This window comes from Pogoniulus pusillus, chromosome 1 (genome assembly GCF_015220805.1).
Source record: "Pogoniulus pusillus isolate bPogPus1 chromosome 1, bPogPus1.pri, whole genome shotgun sequence".
In the NCBI taxonomy this organism is placed as follows: domain Eukaryota; kingdom Metazoa; phylum Chordata; class Aves; order Piciformes; family Lybiidae; genus Pogoniulus; species Pogoniulus pusillus.
In genome coordinates this window covers 18,046,784-18,062,077 of record NC_087264.1, presented here as the reverse complement: position 1 = coordinate 18,062,077, position 15,294 = coordinate 18,046,784, and the positions used below count along the sequence as shown (strand labels likewise).

Here is a 15,294-nt window from a genome sequence, read left to right as displayed (position 1 = left end):
AAGGTACCAAATAAGGTACAGTATTTAGTAGGTTGCCATACAGCGCTTAATAAAATACAGCACAGTAAATGCAGTGCATCAGGCAAATCAGTAGCATAGCACAGCGCTGATCTTTTTGGTGTAGATTTCCTTGGAGATTACCCTTGAAGACTACCTACCTCAGAAATCTTGTTCTGATTTATGTTGAGATATACTCTGTCATTCCATACAATGGAAAATGGCTCTAGCCAGCTCCTAACTAGCACCTGTAAAGAGCAAACATAAAATCTTTGCAGCAAAACCCCAATAATTTGGGTGTAATTATCTGTTGCTTGTTTCTAAGGTACACAGCTTGCGTAGCTACCCTTGGTAGCACAAAAAAGGGCCCACAGAATGGGCACTGAAGCAGAGTTAGGTGTGGCTGACTCCCAAGGATCTTGGCACTGGAACATGTGTTAGGAGATCTGCTGAGATGCCTTTAGAAAACCAGGGAGAGAAAAAAGAGGAAAGGATAGAAGAAGCAAAGTCCAACTGCTTTTTGAGGTGAAATGTCTCAGCGCTAAATCACTCTCCTCCACACTGTTTTTGGTAGCAGTGACAGATGCATCAGTACCCTGGGCAACCGGGGGGATCCGGTGCCAACCACAAAGTCAAGACCATATCACTGTGCCAGAATTCAGGTAACCTTCTTGTAACCAGGTTCAATTCATTCTTAATTTGGCCTCTCACCAGTTTCATTTATGCTGCCAAAACAGGAAGGTTTGCCTTTCAAGTTTGTTCATTTTCAATGACTTCTGATGATTCCCTGCTCCATTTTAGTTTCTGCTGAAAATCTTTGTTTTAACAAACTAGATTTACTAGCTACATTTGCCCAAGGCAGCACAGACTTCAGGATGCCTGAAAAGCAGTACCAATACAAGGAATCTGAAGCCACTGCTTGAGTTTAGAAGACCATCACAGCCAGAGTGATGAAGGTTTCCTGAGTCCCTGGTACGAATAGGCAGGTTCTGGGCAGCACACCACAGCCATTGTGTCAGGATTTCAGCAAAGATACAGGTAACCCCTACAAGATTTTTGCCTGCAGATAGCACTTTTCTGGTCCTTAATCCTGGGCACTATGTAGTGTATCACAGTATCACCAAGGTTGGAAGAGACCTCATAGATCATCAAGTCCAACCCTTTACTGCAGAGCTCAAGGCTAGAACATGGCACCAAGTGCCACGTCCAATCCTGCCTTGAACAGTCAGAGTTTGGGTTTGGGTCCAGATCTGGCAAGCCTAGTTATGACTCATTCATCTTCTTTAGAATCCTGTACTCCTCAAATGTTTGTAGTTTCATAATAAGTGTCATTAATTCCTTTAAATTAGCTGAAAACTGTTGACCACATCTGTTCCTGCTCCTATTATCACAATTAAGGCACTTTTCTGTTCGCCTTCATTTTTATTGGCACTCACTACTTGAGCACACAGAGAAAAGTGCAGTCTAAATATTTTCCACTTCCATTTCCAGAAAAAGTTTCAGTTTTGATGATTATTGTTCAGTTCTCCAGTCTACCATTCAAACCATGTTCTTTACTAAACTTTTATTCTGGGTACAATTTAGTACTGAACCCATGGTATAGCACGTAAACTGAAACATGTGGATCAAACAGAATCGACTCAGTGATTTGCTTGTACTTCTGAAAATAGCCTTTTACTGCAAACAGAAGTGTCACTGGAGTACTTTAACATCGCAGAACAATGGAGAAAACTGCTGCAGGAGACGGGAAAACATTTTTATAGAAAGGTTAATTTTTACAACCATTTCATGTGGTTGGCTCTCCTGTGACTATCTGAATCATTTATTTCCCTTCCTATATGCAGCTTCTCAGATACCTGCAGCTGAAAGTGTTTGGGATCACTCTCATGGTCACTAGAATCATAGAAACAAGCAGGTTGGAAGAGACCTCCGAGATCATCCACTCCAACCTAGCACCCAGCCCTATCCAGTCAACTAGACCATGGCACTAAGTGTCTCATCCACTCTTTTCTTGAACACCTCCAGAGACGATGACTCCACCACCTCCCTGGGCAGCCCATTCCAATGGCAATCACTCTCTCTGTCAAGAACTTCCTCCTAACATCCAGCCTGTACTTCCCCTGGCACAACTTGAGACTGTGTCCCCTTGTTCTATTGGTGGTTGCCTGGCAGAAGAGACCAACCCCCACCTGGCTACAACCACCCTTCAGGTAGTTGTAGACAGCAGTGAGGTCACACTGAACCTCCTCTTCTTCAGGCTAAACAACCCCAGCTCCCAGCACCACTTATTCTCCTGAGAAGTAATGCTTGCAAATTCTCATCTTCTAGATACATTCCCATTTAGGAACTAATATTCTTCTTTTTTATTCCATTATTCATTTTATTTGCTCAACACTGCTACTGTCTCTTATTGCTGTGCTTTTTGCAGCCAGTTCTCAATTTGTTGCTTAGGCTAAACATGTTTTTATTGGTAATACTATATTTGCTTTTCAAGAAGCACATGGATTCAGGGTACCTAAGCTGTATAAATCAGGGTACCTTTAGTTGTACAAATACGGTTGCTTCTGCCATACTTAACTTGGTCTCCATTTGCACTGAGAGGTCGAATTCTAAAGCCTTAGCTCCTTGTGCTTTAATTCACAAAAGTGTAGATTTGAGGCATTGTAACTCTCAGCTTTCTGTCCTCAGTGGGTTGTAGTGCTTCCCATTCTAGAGAGCCAGGACCTATGATTGGTCTGCTTTTGCTGCATCAAGATCAGTCATCTGATTTTGATTGCCTGATAAAATAGCCTTCACAGAAAGCTGACAAACAGATATCATTTTGAATGTTCTATGCTTCTTTCCCCTAGCCATTTGGACCACTAATTATTCCATCCAAAAACTTCAGATATGAATTGGCTGTGCTACAGTGATGGCTAACAGTTACTATTTCTTAAGTGACATAAAAAGTAGTTCCTAGCTGCATCAAGTCTGTAAAATCTCTTTGGTCTGTACCCTCTAAACCTGGTCATGCTGTAATTCAGTGGAGAGGCAGCATCTGATACGGCAAATAAAAACCTCAGGTTTAACCACACAGAAGTGCTTCCAGAATTACCCTTACCTTGAGGATACTGGCTGATATTCAAAGTATATCCAGGTATGTCTCTCAAGAGTCAGGTTTCCTTTAGATTGAGGGAGATTATTGGTACAGGAAACATCAGACCTGCTCACTTTGTTAACAAGACAAGAAACAGGTCTAAGTAGTTTAATTTCCCTGATATAAGTGATCTGTAGTCTGTCAGTGCTTCTTGAAGCGCTACATGTGACAGAGCTTTTAAGTTCTATTCTGGGAATCAGTGACAAAAACCTCCAAAAAGCATTTGACCATAACTCAAATATAATATTTCTTCCCACAGACTAATAGTTTTTAAATGCTTCTTTCATTAAAACAAATGGTTACTCAGAAGCATTGGAAGCTATATTAGGCTATGGGGAAATATGATTTCTAGCCTATTCACTGCCAAATGCTGCATAGGATTTCTTTCTTTCATGTGTACAACTCCCAGCTAGGACACATGCAGAACTCTCTGCTGCTGACAAGTTCATCAGCCACCAAGACTAAACTGCAACTCTGCTTTCTTGGTAACCAGAATGGTCTTGTCAAAGCCTGCAACATATTGTCAGGGCTGTTAAAATACAAGTATTGGGTCTTTATCTGCATTTCTCTGAAGTCAAGCATAAGATCATGATCTGTCCCACACACTTCCTCAGGAGCAAATGTACTGACATAAGCGAAGTTGAGGATATTTTGATGCAAGATACATCCTATTTTTAAATATATTCATTTTTATTGCCGTTGTGGGAAGTTGTAGGAAGACAACACTCACCTTGCACACACCAAATGGTATTAATAACTTTTGTTTTTTTCGTAATACTCACAAATGGCAAAGGACAGAAAGATGTTTTCTAGTCTTTGTAGCAAAGAACATCCTTTTCTCTGGAAAAAATACTCACCTTCATCTTGTCTGCTGTCATATGCACATTTATAGCCAGACTTCAGTAATGGAATGCGGATGCTAGCGAATGCATTTTGCCTTCTCATCCACTTACAGGAAGTGAAGTCTTGAACATGTAACCTCAGCTATAGTGTTTCCTCATTTGTATATTCAATGAAGTTCCTTCCATCTTGAGACAATGAGCTTAAAAATGTGGCAGAGTTCAATGTCTACCAACAGGCACTGTGTCCTTACAATAGGAATTATTCTTGCATTTATGAGCACAATGAAGAGTTTTGAACATCAGGGTAATGAGTGTTAAATTTGATTAACATGTAACATTAACATAAACTAATTTACCTGATCATGCTACTCTCATTTCATTTAAAAAACAGTCTTCTGGGGCCATGCTATTGCATTTACTTTTTTCTTAATCAGTGTATTTTTCTAGTCCACTTAATAAATGCCAACAGAAATACAGCAAGAGTCATACATAATGTCCCATGCCCCCCTCATTTTTTTACCTCACTTTCAGTTTGGTGGGAATTTGCACCTCTCTTTTAGCAATTAGAGTTGTCACTCCATTTTTCAGCTGCAAACTCAATTACATGCAGTGCTGGCAGGAATGAAACTAAATTGACAATAGACTGAAGATTGTGTTGCAGGTAGAGCTCTACCTCTCCATCAAAAATCTGGCCAAGGATGCTTTCCTCCTGAAACATGTCCAGAAGAACAAGATGGGTTTTGTTGGCATCAAGGTGCTGCCATCCTTCAAGAAGAGTCACTTTCTTTCTGGGTGTAACATTTCACATAACTAGGAGTAGCAAGGGAGCTGCATTATGTTTCCTCAAATCAAGGAAACAGTTATTGTTCCCAATGAGACACACAGAACCCAATAAAACCCAAGGTGTAAAAGAACTCCAATCAAAGTGGCTACATAGAGAGCAAAAGGGGTGTTTTCAGTCTGCTTAAGAGGCTTGGGAATGTTTTTGGTGTTACTATGGATATACATAATAATATTTATTAACTGACCATCACAGATCAAAAAAGTCAGCCTTTTCAAAGGCAGTTTGGCACACACTGCCAGAAACTGGAGTGCAAGGAAGAATTAAAAAAATCTAATCTGTGGCTATTTTAACACAAGATTAGAGAAAGATTAGTTAACTGTCAGTGCTCAAGGGACTATTGTACAACATCTGTGAACATTTAAAAAGAAATTAGATTATTAGATTTAACAGCAGTTGCTACAAGCTCAGGAAGAATGCATGGAATGATCCCATAATTACTTACAATGATAAATGCTCCCTTTTATGTATGACAAAATTAACAGTTATCTTCCAAATGTTATTTCCTACAAGAAAAACAAGCCTTTAATAACTTGATACAATTTTCTTTTTGCTTGGCAAAATGTTTCAGATTTAGTAGCGTGACCAAACCCTCAACTTGGAATAAGTTTGTCTGAATTAGCCTTTCAACGGATCTAACACAACCAGCAAAGAGCAGGCCCATTTCTTCCATGCTTATGCTGATAATGCGTTTTAATGAGTACTTGCTACCAAACGTACTTGAGTTAGAAAGGTGATGCTTTCAGATACTGAAATTCAGAATGCAATTCCTCTAAAAGCTTGAGACAAATGCAACAGTCCAAGGCTGAATGTAGCTACTGCTGTAAACAAAATGCCATGTACAAATTATCCTGTAATTTAAATAAAAGGTGAGCAGTTGCCTATTCCTTTATTTCTTTATTGAAGATTGGCTTCCTAATTTAAGCTCAATGGAACTGCAGTCAATTTCAGCAGCATAAATGGCACAATACAATAAAACAAATGTTGGAGGCTAGTAATGCCTATGCATTTTCTCCATGAAAAATAATGAGAAGCTTACCACTTGAGTACAGGGAGATGCTGGGTCATGTTTGGACTCCCTGATCTTAAGGTCTCCACCCAGAAGATTCTATGATTCTATGAACTACTCCAGGCAACAAAGTATTAAATTGCCTGGAAGCAGGGGGGAGAAGAGCCCAAACAAGTATATACAAAGTTTTTACCTTCTCAAACATTATTGCTTACAACTGCCATATGTGTATATATACATATGTACTTTTTATATGTTTTGGTTTGGTTAATTCTTAAACACTTATGTAAGTATATTGACATAAAGACTGCTGTCTAGATAAATCAAAGACTTCTGTTTGAAGGAATGCATGGACCCGTTCTCCCTGCCAGCCACTTTTCACAGTACACTAATATCGCTCCACGTTAAACATGTTTGCACTTTTAGTTCACAAAAGTGACAAAAAAGGAATGCAGTTTTATTCTAGCTGAATCTTCTATCAAAATGGACTGTTTTGGAGGATGTGAGAAAAAGTTTAGAAGCATGTCTGACTACATGAGCTGAGAAAATTTATTCTTGAATTTTCATATAATAACATGGGAATAAAGTCACTAAAACTGGCAGTAAGACATCAAGGCTTAACATTGCAAAGCTTTTTTCAGGTATGAAACAATGTGAAATACTTACAAAGACAAGACAAGCATCTTCCATCCTGTCTCTTCCTCTTTATCAATCAGTCACTGCCATTTATGTTCCAGGTAGCCTGCCTCACTAGTAGCTATGCAAAATAGGTCAAGAATGTGAATAGTAATAAGAAACAAAATGCAAGTTGAGAGGTGACATCTGCTAAAAAATCCCACAAATGCTTTCTACACTGGTCTCTAGAGTGTCACAAGTTATATGTCTATGAATAACTAGTTCAATGCAGAAGAGTTTAATTGAAACCAACCAACCAACTATGCACCTTTTACAGTAACAGAAAGATCAACCAGTTACTTCCTTCTCCTTGCACAGGATACAGATGAACAAAGAACTGAAAAAGGTGAGACTCTAATGAAGAGGACAGAAAATGGAAGCCTTTATTTCCCCCCCCTTATATCAAGTTCATGAAATTAATTCCTCACTAGAATTCTGACACCTTGCCCCTAGAGCTGACAGCTTGTTAGACCCAACCTATGAGAACCATGCTCTTACTGTGCAAAGCAAAAGGGAACAACTAAGCTAAATGAAGATCAGAAATTTTCAACTACTGCACTTGCTCATAAATTCCACAGAGAATGTGTTTCCCACCCTCCCCACCAGCTCTGTGTGAAAAGATCCACACAATGGAAAGCATAGGCTACGTGAGTCAGATACTTACATGTGGGAAACTGGTAAGGTAAATATATATGAAATTGTTATCAAGCAGAAAGTAAACACAGAAGAAAAATTAGAGGAAAAATTCTATCCATTAATCTTTCAATAAAAACAATTGTTGAAGGTTTTATAATAGTCTGTGAAACAGTTAAAAACAAAAAAAAAAAAGAGAGAGAAACGAGGCAATGAAGTTGTTCTATGCTTTTCAGTGGGAAAGTACTGCTTGGAACACAGAGCACATTTTATTTCTGACAAAGCAACATAATCCACCAATGTCGTTGTGGAATAAGCCCTAGAACAGAAAGCTCTAAGCCATAAGGATTTTCTCTGCGGTTAAACTGACCTTCGAGGACTTAAGGTCTGATGCCTCTTCTGTATTTCCTGTAGAACGTTTTCTTCTACCTCCAAATTCTAAGTTCTTCAAAACCTTTACCTAGTTTTACATTTCCTTCCTCAAACTCATAACTTACTTTATGAATGGAGCCGATTTACATCATGAAGATACAAAAGTTTACTGTGGTTTATTTATTGGTATTTGTAAAGCTTCCCAGAAGAGAAACATTTAAGTTCTCTGCAACTAAAGAAAAAGATTGCACAAGATATGCTCAGTTAGTTTATTCAGAGGATAGTGAACAGCACAAGCCCATTTGTAACATAAAATTATATGACTTAGATATTATAACACTAAACATTTCCTTCTGCTTTGACAGAAGAACATGAGAGACTTCACAGAAACCATCTGATTGCCCTTTTCTTTATATTTATTATAAGGGAAAAACCAGGTACCTATTCCAGTCCAGTTTAAACGAGGAAGTACTAAGCCAAAATGTTCTCAGACAAGGTAATTTCAAATTCTCACTTATTACCTAATGCAGAATTTTGTTTGGTATACTCTGTGTGCTATCCTTTCAGAAATCAAAACTGCCAAATTAATTACCTTATCCATAATGGACTAAAAGAATTAGAGTAAAAAATCAGTATGGTCAATCCACTTTCAATTTTTTGTACAACTTCTACGAAACACTTAACATAGGGGAGGACAAGCAGGTCTTAAGGTAAATACAGTAATTATAAAAAACTTTGCTAAATTTCAAGGCAATGAAAGAAGTTCACTATCTGACCTCTATATAAATAAATGCAAAGACTTCTTGCATTATTTTGGTTGATTCTGTACAAGTTTCAGTAATTAATTTTAATTAAATATAACTCTTATAACAATCTAATCCATGATCTTAATGAAAATGAGAAGTAAAGGTTGACAGTTCTAATATAGAACTTGCACAACAGTTACCTTAACACTGACTAAACAAGGAATGGCATATAAAAAAATTTAGAAACTGCTTTTTAAGCTGAAGTTTTAGCTCAGATTTATTATGAACATGACTTGTGCAAGGTGACTTTTATCCTTTAGTATGCAATTTCATCCTTTATCTGCTAAACAAAGTGTACAAGTTTGACAGCAAAATGTACAGAATAATTGCCTTTGGCCTCGGTCTTACAAAGACCTATTTACACATTTGAGATAAGTAAGCATCTTCTTCCCTTTAAATTCTATACATATGTTCAAGTTTTAAGCATTAATTTGGATCTACAAAATCCCACAAGATAAAATGTCTCTCAGATATACATCTTCTGCCATTGAGAGTGCTACAGTGAACCAACCTTCTGCTGAATTACCCACTCTCCATCACATGTATATCTCTGGAAAATGAAGCACTCGCTTCCACAGTTCATTCCTTGGTGCTGATGTGTTTGACTGCTAAAAGGAGCTGCTAGTCTGGGTGGGGGGTGTAGGGCAGTTTCTTGAAGGTCCACTGCCAATGGCAGATATTATCATGGAAAAGCAGCTATCAACACCAAGAAGTAAATGTTGTCTGTGCAGAACTGAAACAACTCAGAGAATAACTAATGTTTAAAACCTCTTCTATTGGTCTTATGATAATCTAGCAACAAGGTAGATTTTTTTCTCAGTTTAAGATTTAACCTGCACCCAAAATGAATGCCTGCTATATAAAGGCAGTTATTCATGCCACCATTAGAATTTCAGAAGCACTGGTTAATTACAAAAAAACCCAATCAACACCCCAAAAATCAAAACAAAATCAACAACTGCAACACCCAAAGCAAGACACAATGGCAAAAAAGTATATGACTTTTTACAGAAGGCCTCATTGTGATAAATTATATACAGCATAGTGTTCTTGTTTTCCTTAAAGTGCTACTATCACCATATTGATATATGATCACCTATTGTTTGAGGAGGTCTTTCAGTACAGCTCCAGCACTGGCATCAGGGGACACTGGCAGTGGTGTAAAACTGGGCAATGCATCAGAAATAGGTTTCATAAGCAGATGTCCAGAATTACTAACAGGTGTTATGAGAGGCACTGCTGCAGATCGGGGTGCTAAAAATGGATTTGTATCGGGTCTTCTGCTCGTGCCTGAAACTGCAGAATCTGAAATAAAAAAACACCCCAAAACCAAAATTCAGCAACAAAAGCACTTTGTTAGAAAGCATTCATAATATACCAAATTTTACAGCACTTGGTCACAAATACATTCTAAAACGAGAACTTTTGAACATGAATATCCAATACTGCAATAAATCAAAGATGCTCTCAAAGATTTTCATTCTACCTTTTCTCATCTTGGATCTCACCTATCACTGTTTTTTTTGTCAAAAAATTTCTTCTTCCTCAGGCCACAGTTACAAGACTGACTTAAAGATCAGGGCACTCCTGGGACCTGACAGCCAAATTGTGCTTGTTGGCAGCTGAAATTCTCTAACAGTTCAGGTTACCTGAAAAAAAAATCTACAAACCTCTGTGACAAGCAATACAAACATCCTTTCCTAAGGATCACTCTCCAAGCATACAACGCCAGGCAAGAGGTTATCTGTCACGCTGACTCCAGTACTATACAAAGGCTTAAGGGCCCTCATGTTAGCACTACAAAGCAGCACACCGGTAGCTTCCCACCCCAAGCATATTGTCACAGCTTCCCCTGTTTCGAGAAAACTCCTGCAAATAAACACCATGGACAGCAAGACACAATTTAGACTCCAGATAAAACTTAGTGTTTACTCATTTGTCAAATACTAACAACCTGCTACTTTTAATTAAGTATTAATAAACTTAAAAAAAAAAACAACTAATTGCCTTGAATCATAGAATAGAATCATAGAATCAACCAGGTTGGTAGAGACCTCCAAGATCATCCAGTCCAACCTATCCCCTAGCCAGTCAACTAGACCATGGCACTGAGTGCCTCATCCAGTCTTTTCTTGAACACCTTCAGGGACAGTGCCTCCACCACCTTGCCCCTCCTCATCTTCCGCATCAAAATCTCACTCAGCTCCAGGTGGAACTTGTTCCAGGTTCTCACACCAGATGCAGAGCAGAAACTAAACCTGACATTCCCAGAAGTTACTGACTGAGTAGGTGTTTTTTATTCTGATTTTTTTGTTTCAAACAACCTCATTCTCACAAACACATTTGCGTCCAGCACTTAAAAACTGCTACCATGTGGCTTAGAATCATAGAATCAACCAGGTTGGAAGAGACCTCCAAGATCATCCAGTCCAACCTATCATCCAGCCCTATCCAGTCAACTAGACCATGTTTCTAGAAAGAAAAAACTTCAAGTACCCTAACAATTAAAGCAATATAAATAACCATAGTGACTGTCTAGATTTACAAGCCAGCAATTTAGCTCCTGAATGGATAGAAGGAACAAAGAATTTAGTTCTTCTGACAAGGAAATTGTGGCTTTCTTTTTTTCATTTTGTTTTGTTCTATTTTTGGTTTTGTTTTATTTGACTGTTATTTTTTCTGCCAAACAGAACAGGTACCTTACCTATTCTATTACTGCTACACTACAAGGAAGAAAAGTAATTTTAATTTAGATTTATTAAAAAATAAATGCTGCTTTCAGAGATAAACTGGTATTTCACAGTAGACATTTATACTTTGTAACCACTTAGGCAAATGGAAAGAGGATTTTTTAGCATAGCATGTATTTCTTTCTCTGCAGATGTACAGGTTTCAGGTTTTGTTTCTTTGTCTATTTTTTGAGTTTACAGGCAAAGTTTCAATCAAAACCAAGCTTTTGGAAATGAACAGAACTCAAGGTAAACACTCAAATGCATGTGAAAAATGAGTACAAATTGGATCAATTAAATGGAAAACGTGAATATTACATTAATATTGTTTTGTCAAAATTATTTCAATATGCATAATTACAAGCATACTTGTTCTCTGCCTTAGGAAAAAAAAACCTAAGTTATCACTCATGCACATCTTTCAGAGATTTCTAAACAGGCATATACTTAACTGATTTTATGTCAGTCCTCTCTAAGAAACCAGGTCTACATACCAGAGAGGTTGGTATAACTTCAATTCTTCACTCAGTGAGACCCAAGCTAATCAACAGGGATGCTGAAAATCAGGACTGGGTTCACTGATGTTCTGCATGGAATTGTCTACACAGCATCTGTGAGGCTCTTAACAGGTGCTGTTAGAGCCTTTCCATATCAAAGGGAATTTTGTCTCTCTAATCTTCTGTATTGAGATCTTAGGAAGCAGGGCACAAATAGAAGCAGTGGGAAGAAGGGGTGGACGAAAAAGAAAAAAAAAAGAGAAAATAGGTAATTGGGTAGAGTAAGAAACTAGATTAATAGTTTACAAGTGAAGAAACACACAGTCATTGACATCCCCTTGAAAATTCTGGATTTAGCTATTTGTATGCTGTGTAAAGATTCCAATTTTCTCTCGTCATGTTACCTTGCATCTGGCTTCTGGATGGAGTACCAGTCCCTGCTGCTCCTAAAGGTTTCATATCATGAACAGTGAGCTTAGGTGGAGGAAGGCTTGGACGAGATTCTGTTTCAAGAAATTTCACAAATAACTCTGAAAAAGACTACAAAAGACTACTAGTTATTATACTGGATTGATGCTCAGGTGAAAAGTAAGTAAAACATACAGATGTACATAGAATGAAAAGCTGCCAACAATCTGCAAAGAATTTTGTATTGGTACTAACTAGTCCTTAGTGATGATTATTTTTTCCCCCAAATTACTATTTTTTTGTCCTCCCATTAAGTGCTATTGATGTGAAAAGGATAAACTAAATATAACACACATAATTCCATCATGGTTCCATCGCTGATTTAAGCCAAGTGTTTCAAGAATGCCACGCTGCTACTGATCATCAAAGGATTTCCTGTGTCTGTGCTCAAGCAAATCATTCCTCCAGGAACATATTCAACTGAAACATTTCTCTAAAACCCATTGCTTTATTTGACAGAAAGTCTTGAATAAAGGAAGCATGGAACAGTTAAGGTGCCAGTAGCATCGCATGATAAAATTGTGCTTAGTAAAGCTTGCACTATACATGCGGGAGCATTAATTTTCCTCTTACACATCCATGGTTAATCAAGCTACAATCATCTGGTGGCCTAAGTGCCTGCAGTATTTCAGTGAGCAAAAAAACAACTATACTCAAGCTAGTTTACAAGAATTAACCCACTACTTGCTTTTCCAGCTCAAAGAGCAAAAAAATCAAAGTTAATCAGAAAAGCTCAATCCCTCAGTGCTTTAACTTTGAGCACATTATTTGGTGGTCTCCAAAACAGAAAGTTCCATAGATAAACTTCTCCCATGGACCATGCTATGACAGTTACTTCTTTCCAGTATCTGAAAGCTTAAATCCTTAACTTTATATGCTGTGTGTAAGAGGCACTAGCTGCAGCAGCTGAGAAAGATTTTCAAATTGAATTTAGAGAACACATGGGAACAGCCATCAAAATACAATGTCATGGTCCTCTATTCTGTTGACTATTGCAGAATTTCAGACTCCCATATGTATTTAACCTGCATCCATTTGCAAGCTAAAGTCCATACTGTAAGAAGTCAGTGATCCCAGGAATAGTAAGTGGATGTCTGTATTAGTTCAACACTTAGTATTGTATCACTGTCATCAATACCTAAATATTTATTTAGTGCAGGAAAAAATCCTTATGCCAAAGCACTTACACAAAAGTAACAAATACTGCAAGATGCAGTAGCATTAATAAATGAAGCTGAATATACTGATGAACCAAACATCAGCATTAACATGCAACTGCCCCATTTTTCCCACTCAAACACAGAGAATGCACAATTACTTCTTACACTGTTAAAAATATTTTGATGAGTTGGCCTCAAAGGGGTATTAGGAACACTCTTTGACCCAGCTCCTCCACCAAGCCAGCCAGTCATCCATCTCGTAACTCCTCTTTGGTCTTCAGATAATAACTAGAAAGTATTAAAAAAAAAAAAGTTAGGAAATAAGAAACAAAGCAGTAGGGAAAAGAAACTGCAACACTGTGCTCATTATATTTATTCACCAGAACTCTGTGAGAATTCTACAGATTAAAATAAAAAAAAATCAGCTACTGTCAAAAATCTTCCCTGCCTCCCAGACACTGACAGTTTAAAAACTTTGGCTTTTATTTAAGAGTGTAACCCAGACGTCCTTCACTATACCTGGTAGCATTGTGGCTGGCTGATTTTAACTGACGTATTAGAGCTACTGTGCACAACACTTAAATCCCTTCTTATCTGCTGTAGCATTCCTCAGCAAAATGAGATCCATTCTATTATAACAATGTTATCAAAAGATTCCATTAAGACAAGCACGCCTCATATAAAAAAATATTAATTCAGATGAGAGAACAAAGCCCACACTTTTCCCACAAGAAGCACAGGGACAGTCACATTCAGTTTAGCAGCATGTCATTCTATTTTCAGGTAAGGGTACCACAAGTGAAAAAGGAAGTCTAACTTTCTACACGGCATTACCTGATCAAGTTCTTCCTTTTTTATTCCCAAGATACTTCCCATTAACCTTAACACTTCAGGACGTTTACTTTTTGGAGTATGAAAATGTCCAACAAAGAGATTTTTCATCAGGAGCCTGCAGAACAAAGGAAGCTTGTTATAGAATCTGCTCTTACATAATAGCAGATATTGCAATATGGATGCCTTTATCCCTCTTATTCTTGCCTAGTTTATGAGAATCCAAATTAAAAAAATCTAATATAAGGAACTAAAAGCATACCTGATCTATTTCCTTCCTGTATAAGTTAAAATATTTCTTATACAGCAAGTTTTGATTTGAACAGTACCAGTAATACTATATGCACTAAGATGAAACTGAATGGTACATATGCAAGTTTTGATACAAGGACAATGATCAAGGAAAATGTTTATTCGAAGACCTTGACTCAGGACGGAATTTGAACAGATACTTATGTGCAGACCCAAAACAAGACATAAGGAAGGGGATGAGGAAACTCATTTGCCTATCCCTCTTTCCTTCTTCTAGTTCTAATGGGTAAAGAAAAAGTCAGAGAGATTTACATGACATCCAGGTGATGTTAGCTACATTAAAGGGCTTGCTCTTCACACCTCAGATATTTCTAGCAGAAGTTCAGCGAGAACATTTATCTCCATCTGCTGAGCTCCTGATGTTGAAGTGTGCTTCTACTTAAGAAACACATCAGTAATCCAAATTAACATATAACTTGCTTTTACTAAGTCAAAATTACTATTTACAAGCACCATGCAACATCAAAATGATTTACAAGATCACATACAAAAGCCCAGCTCTGCGTTAATTGTGCAACTGTGTCAGTAACATCTCTCTATATTGTGAGGAATAAACCCAAACAATGTGTACAGAGCCTGGCATCGAAGACTTACTTGTCCACTTTTCCTTCTGTGCTGTTCATAAGATTCATTAGTTTATTTTGTACATCTTCTAACATTTCTCTTCTGATCTCACCTACAAAAAGTTGTCACAGCAAATAAGCAAAAATTGAAACTTTATTGCAAAACCTATTAATAAACTTTAAAAAAAAGCTTTTTAAAAAAGAACAACCAATATCAGTGTGATTCTTTACTAAAGAGAGTCAAGAGTCAACTTCATTGATGAGATAAAATTTCTGAAACTATACTAATTGCAGGAACACAGAAAATAAATCAACTGCAGAAGATCTGATGAACTGCTCTGTTCTACCTAGGTAACAGAAATGGAAAAAAACTCTCGATCCTTAGTCCTGTGGTGGCAACCTTTTTTGTGATCTGATCAAACT

The 15,294-nt window shown here is 37.6% G+C and overlaps 1 protein-coding gene across 2 annotated transcripts in view; it reads right to left on the bottom strand.

The window, feature by feature from the left end:
- Positions 1 to 7,760: 7,760 nt before the first annotated feature.
- The window catches only part of TRIP11 (thyroid hormone receptor interactor 11), a 33,901-nt gene continuing 26,367 nt past the window's right edge, over positions 7,761 to 15,294 (bottom strand). For both annotated transcript variants that reach the window (XM_064142709.1, XM_064142719.1), the window contains 5 exons: positions 14,903 to 14,984; positions 14,000 to 14,114; positions 13,331 to 13,453; positions 11,942 to 12,077; positions 7,761 to 9,616 (listed from right to left, as the gene is read on the bottom strand). In XM_064142709.1, the coding sequence (XP_063998779.1) occupies positions 9,408 to 9,616; positions 11,942 to 12,077; positions 13,331 to 13,453; positions 14,000 to 14,114; positions 14,903 to 14,984 (665 nt within the window). In that variant the 3' untranslated portion in view covers positions 7,761 to 9,407. The remainder of the gene's footprint in view (positions 9,617 to 11,941; positions 12,078 to 13,330; positions 13,454 to 13,999; positions 14,115 to 14,902; positions 14,985 to 15,294) is intronic.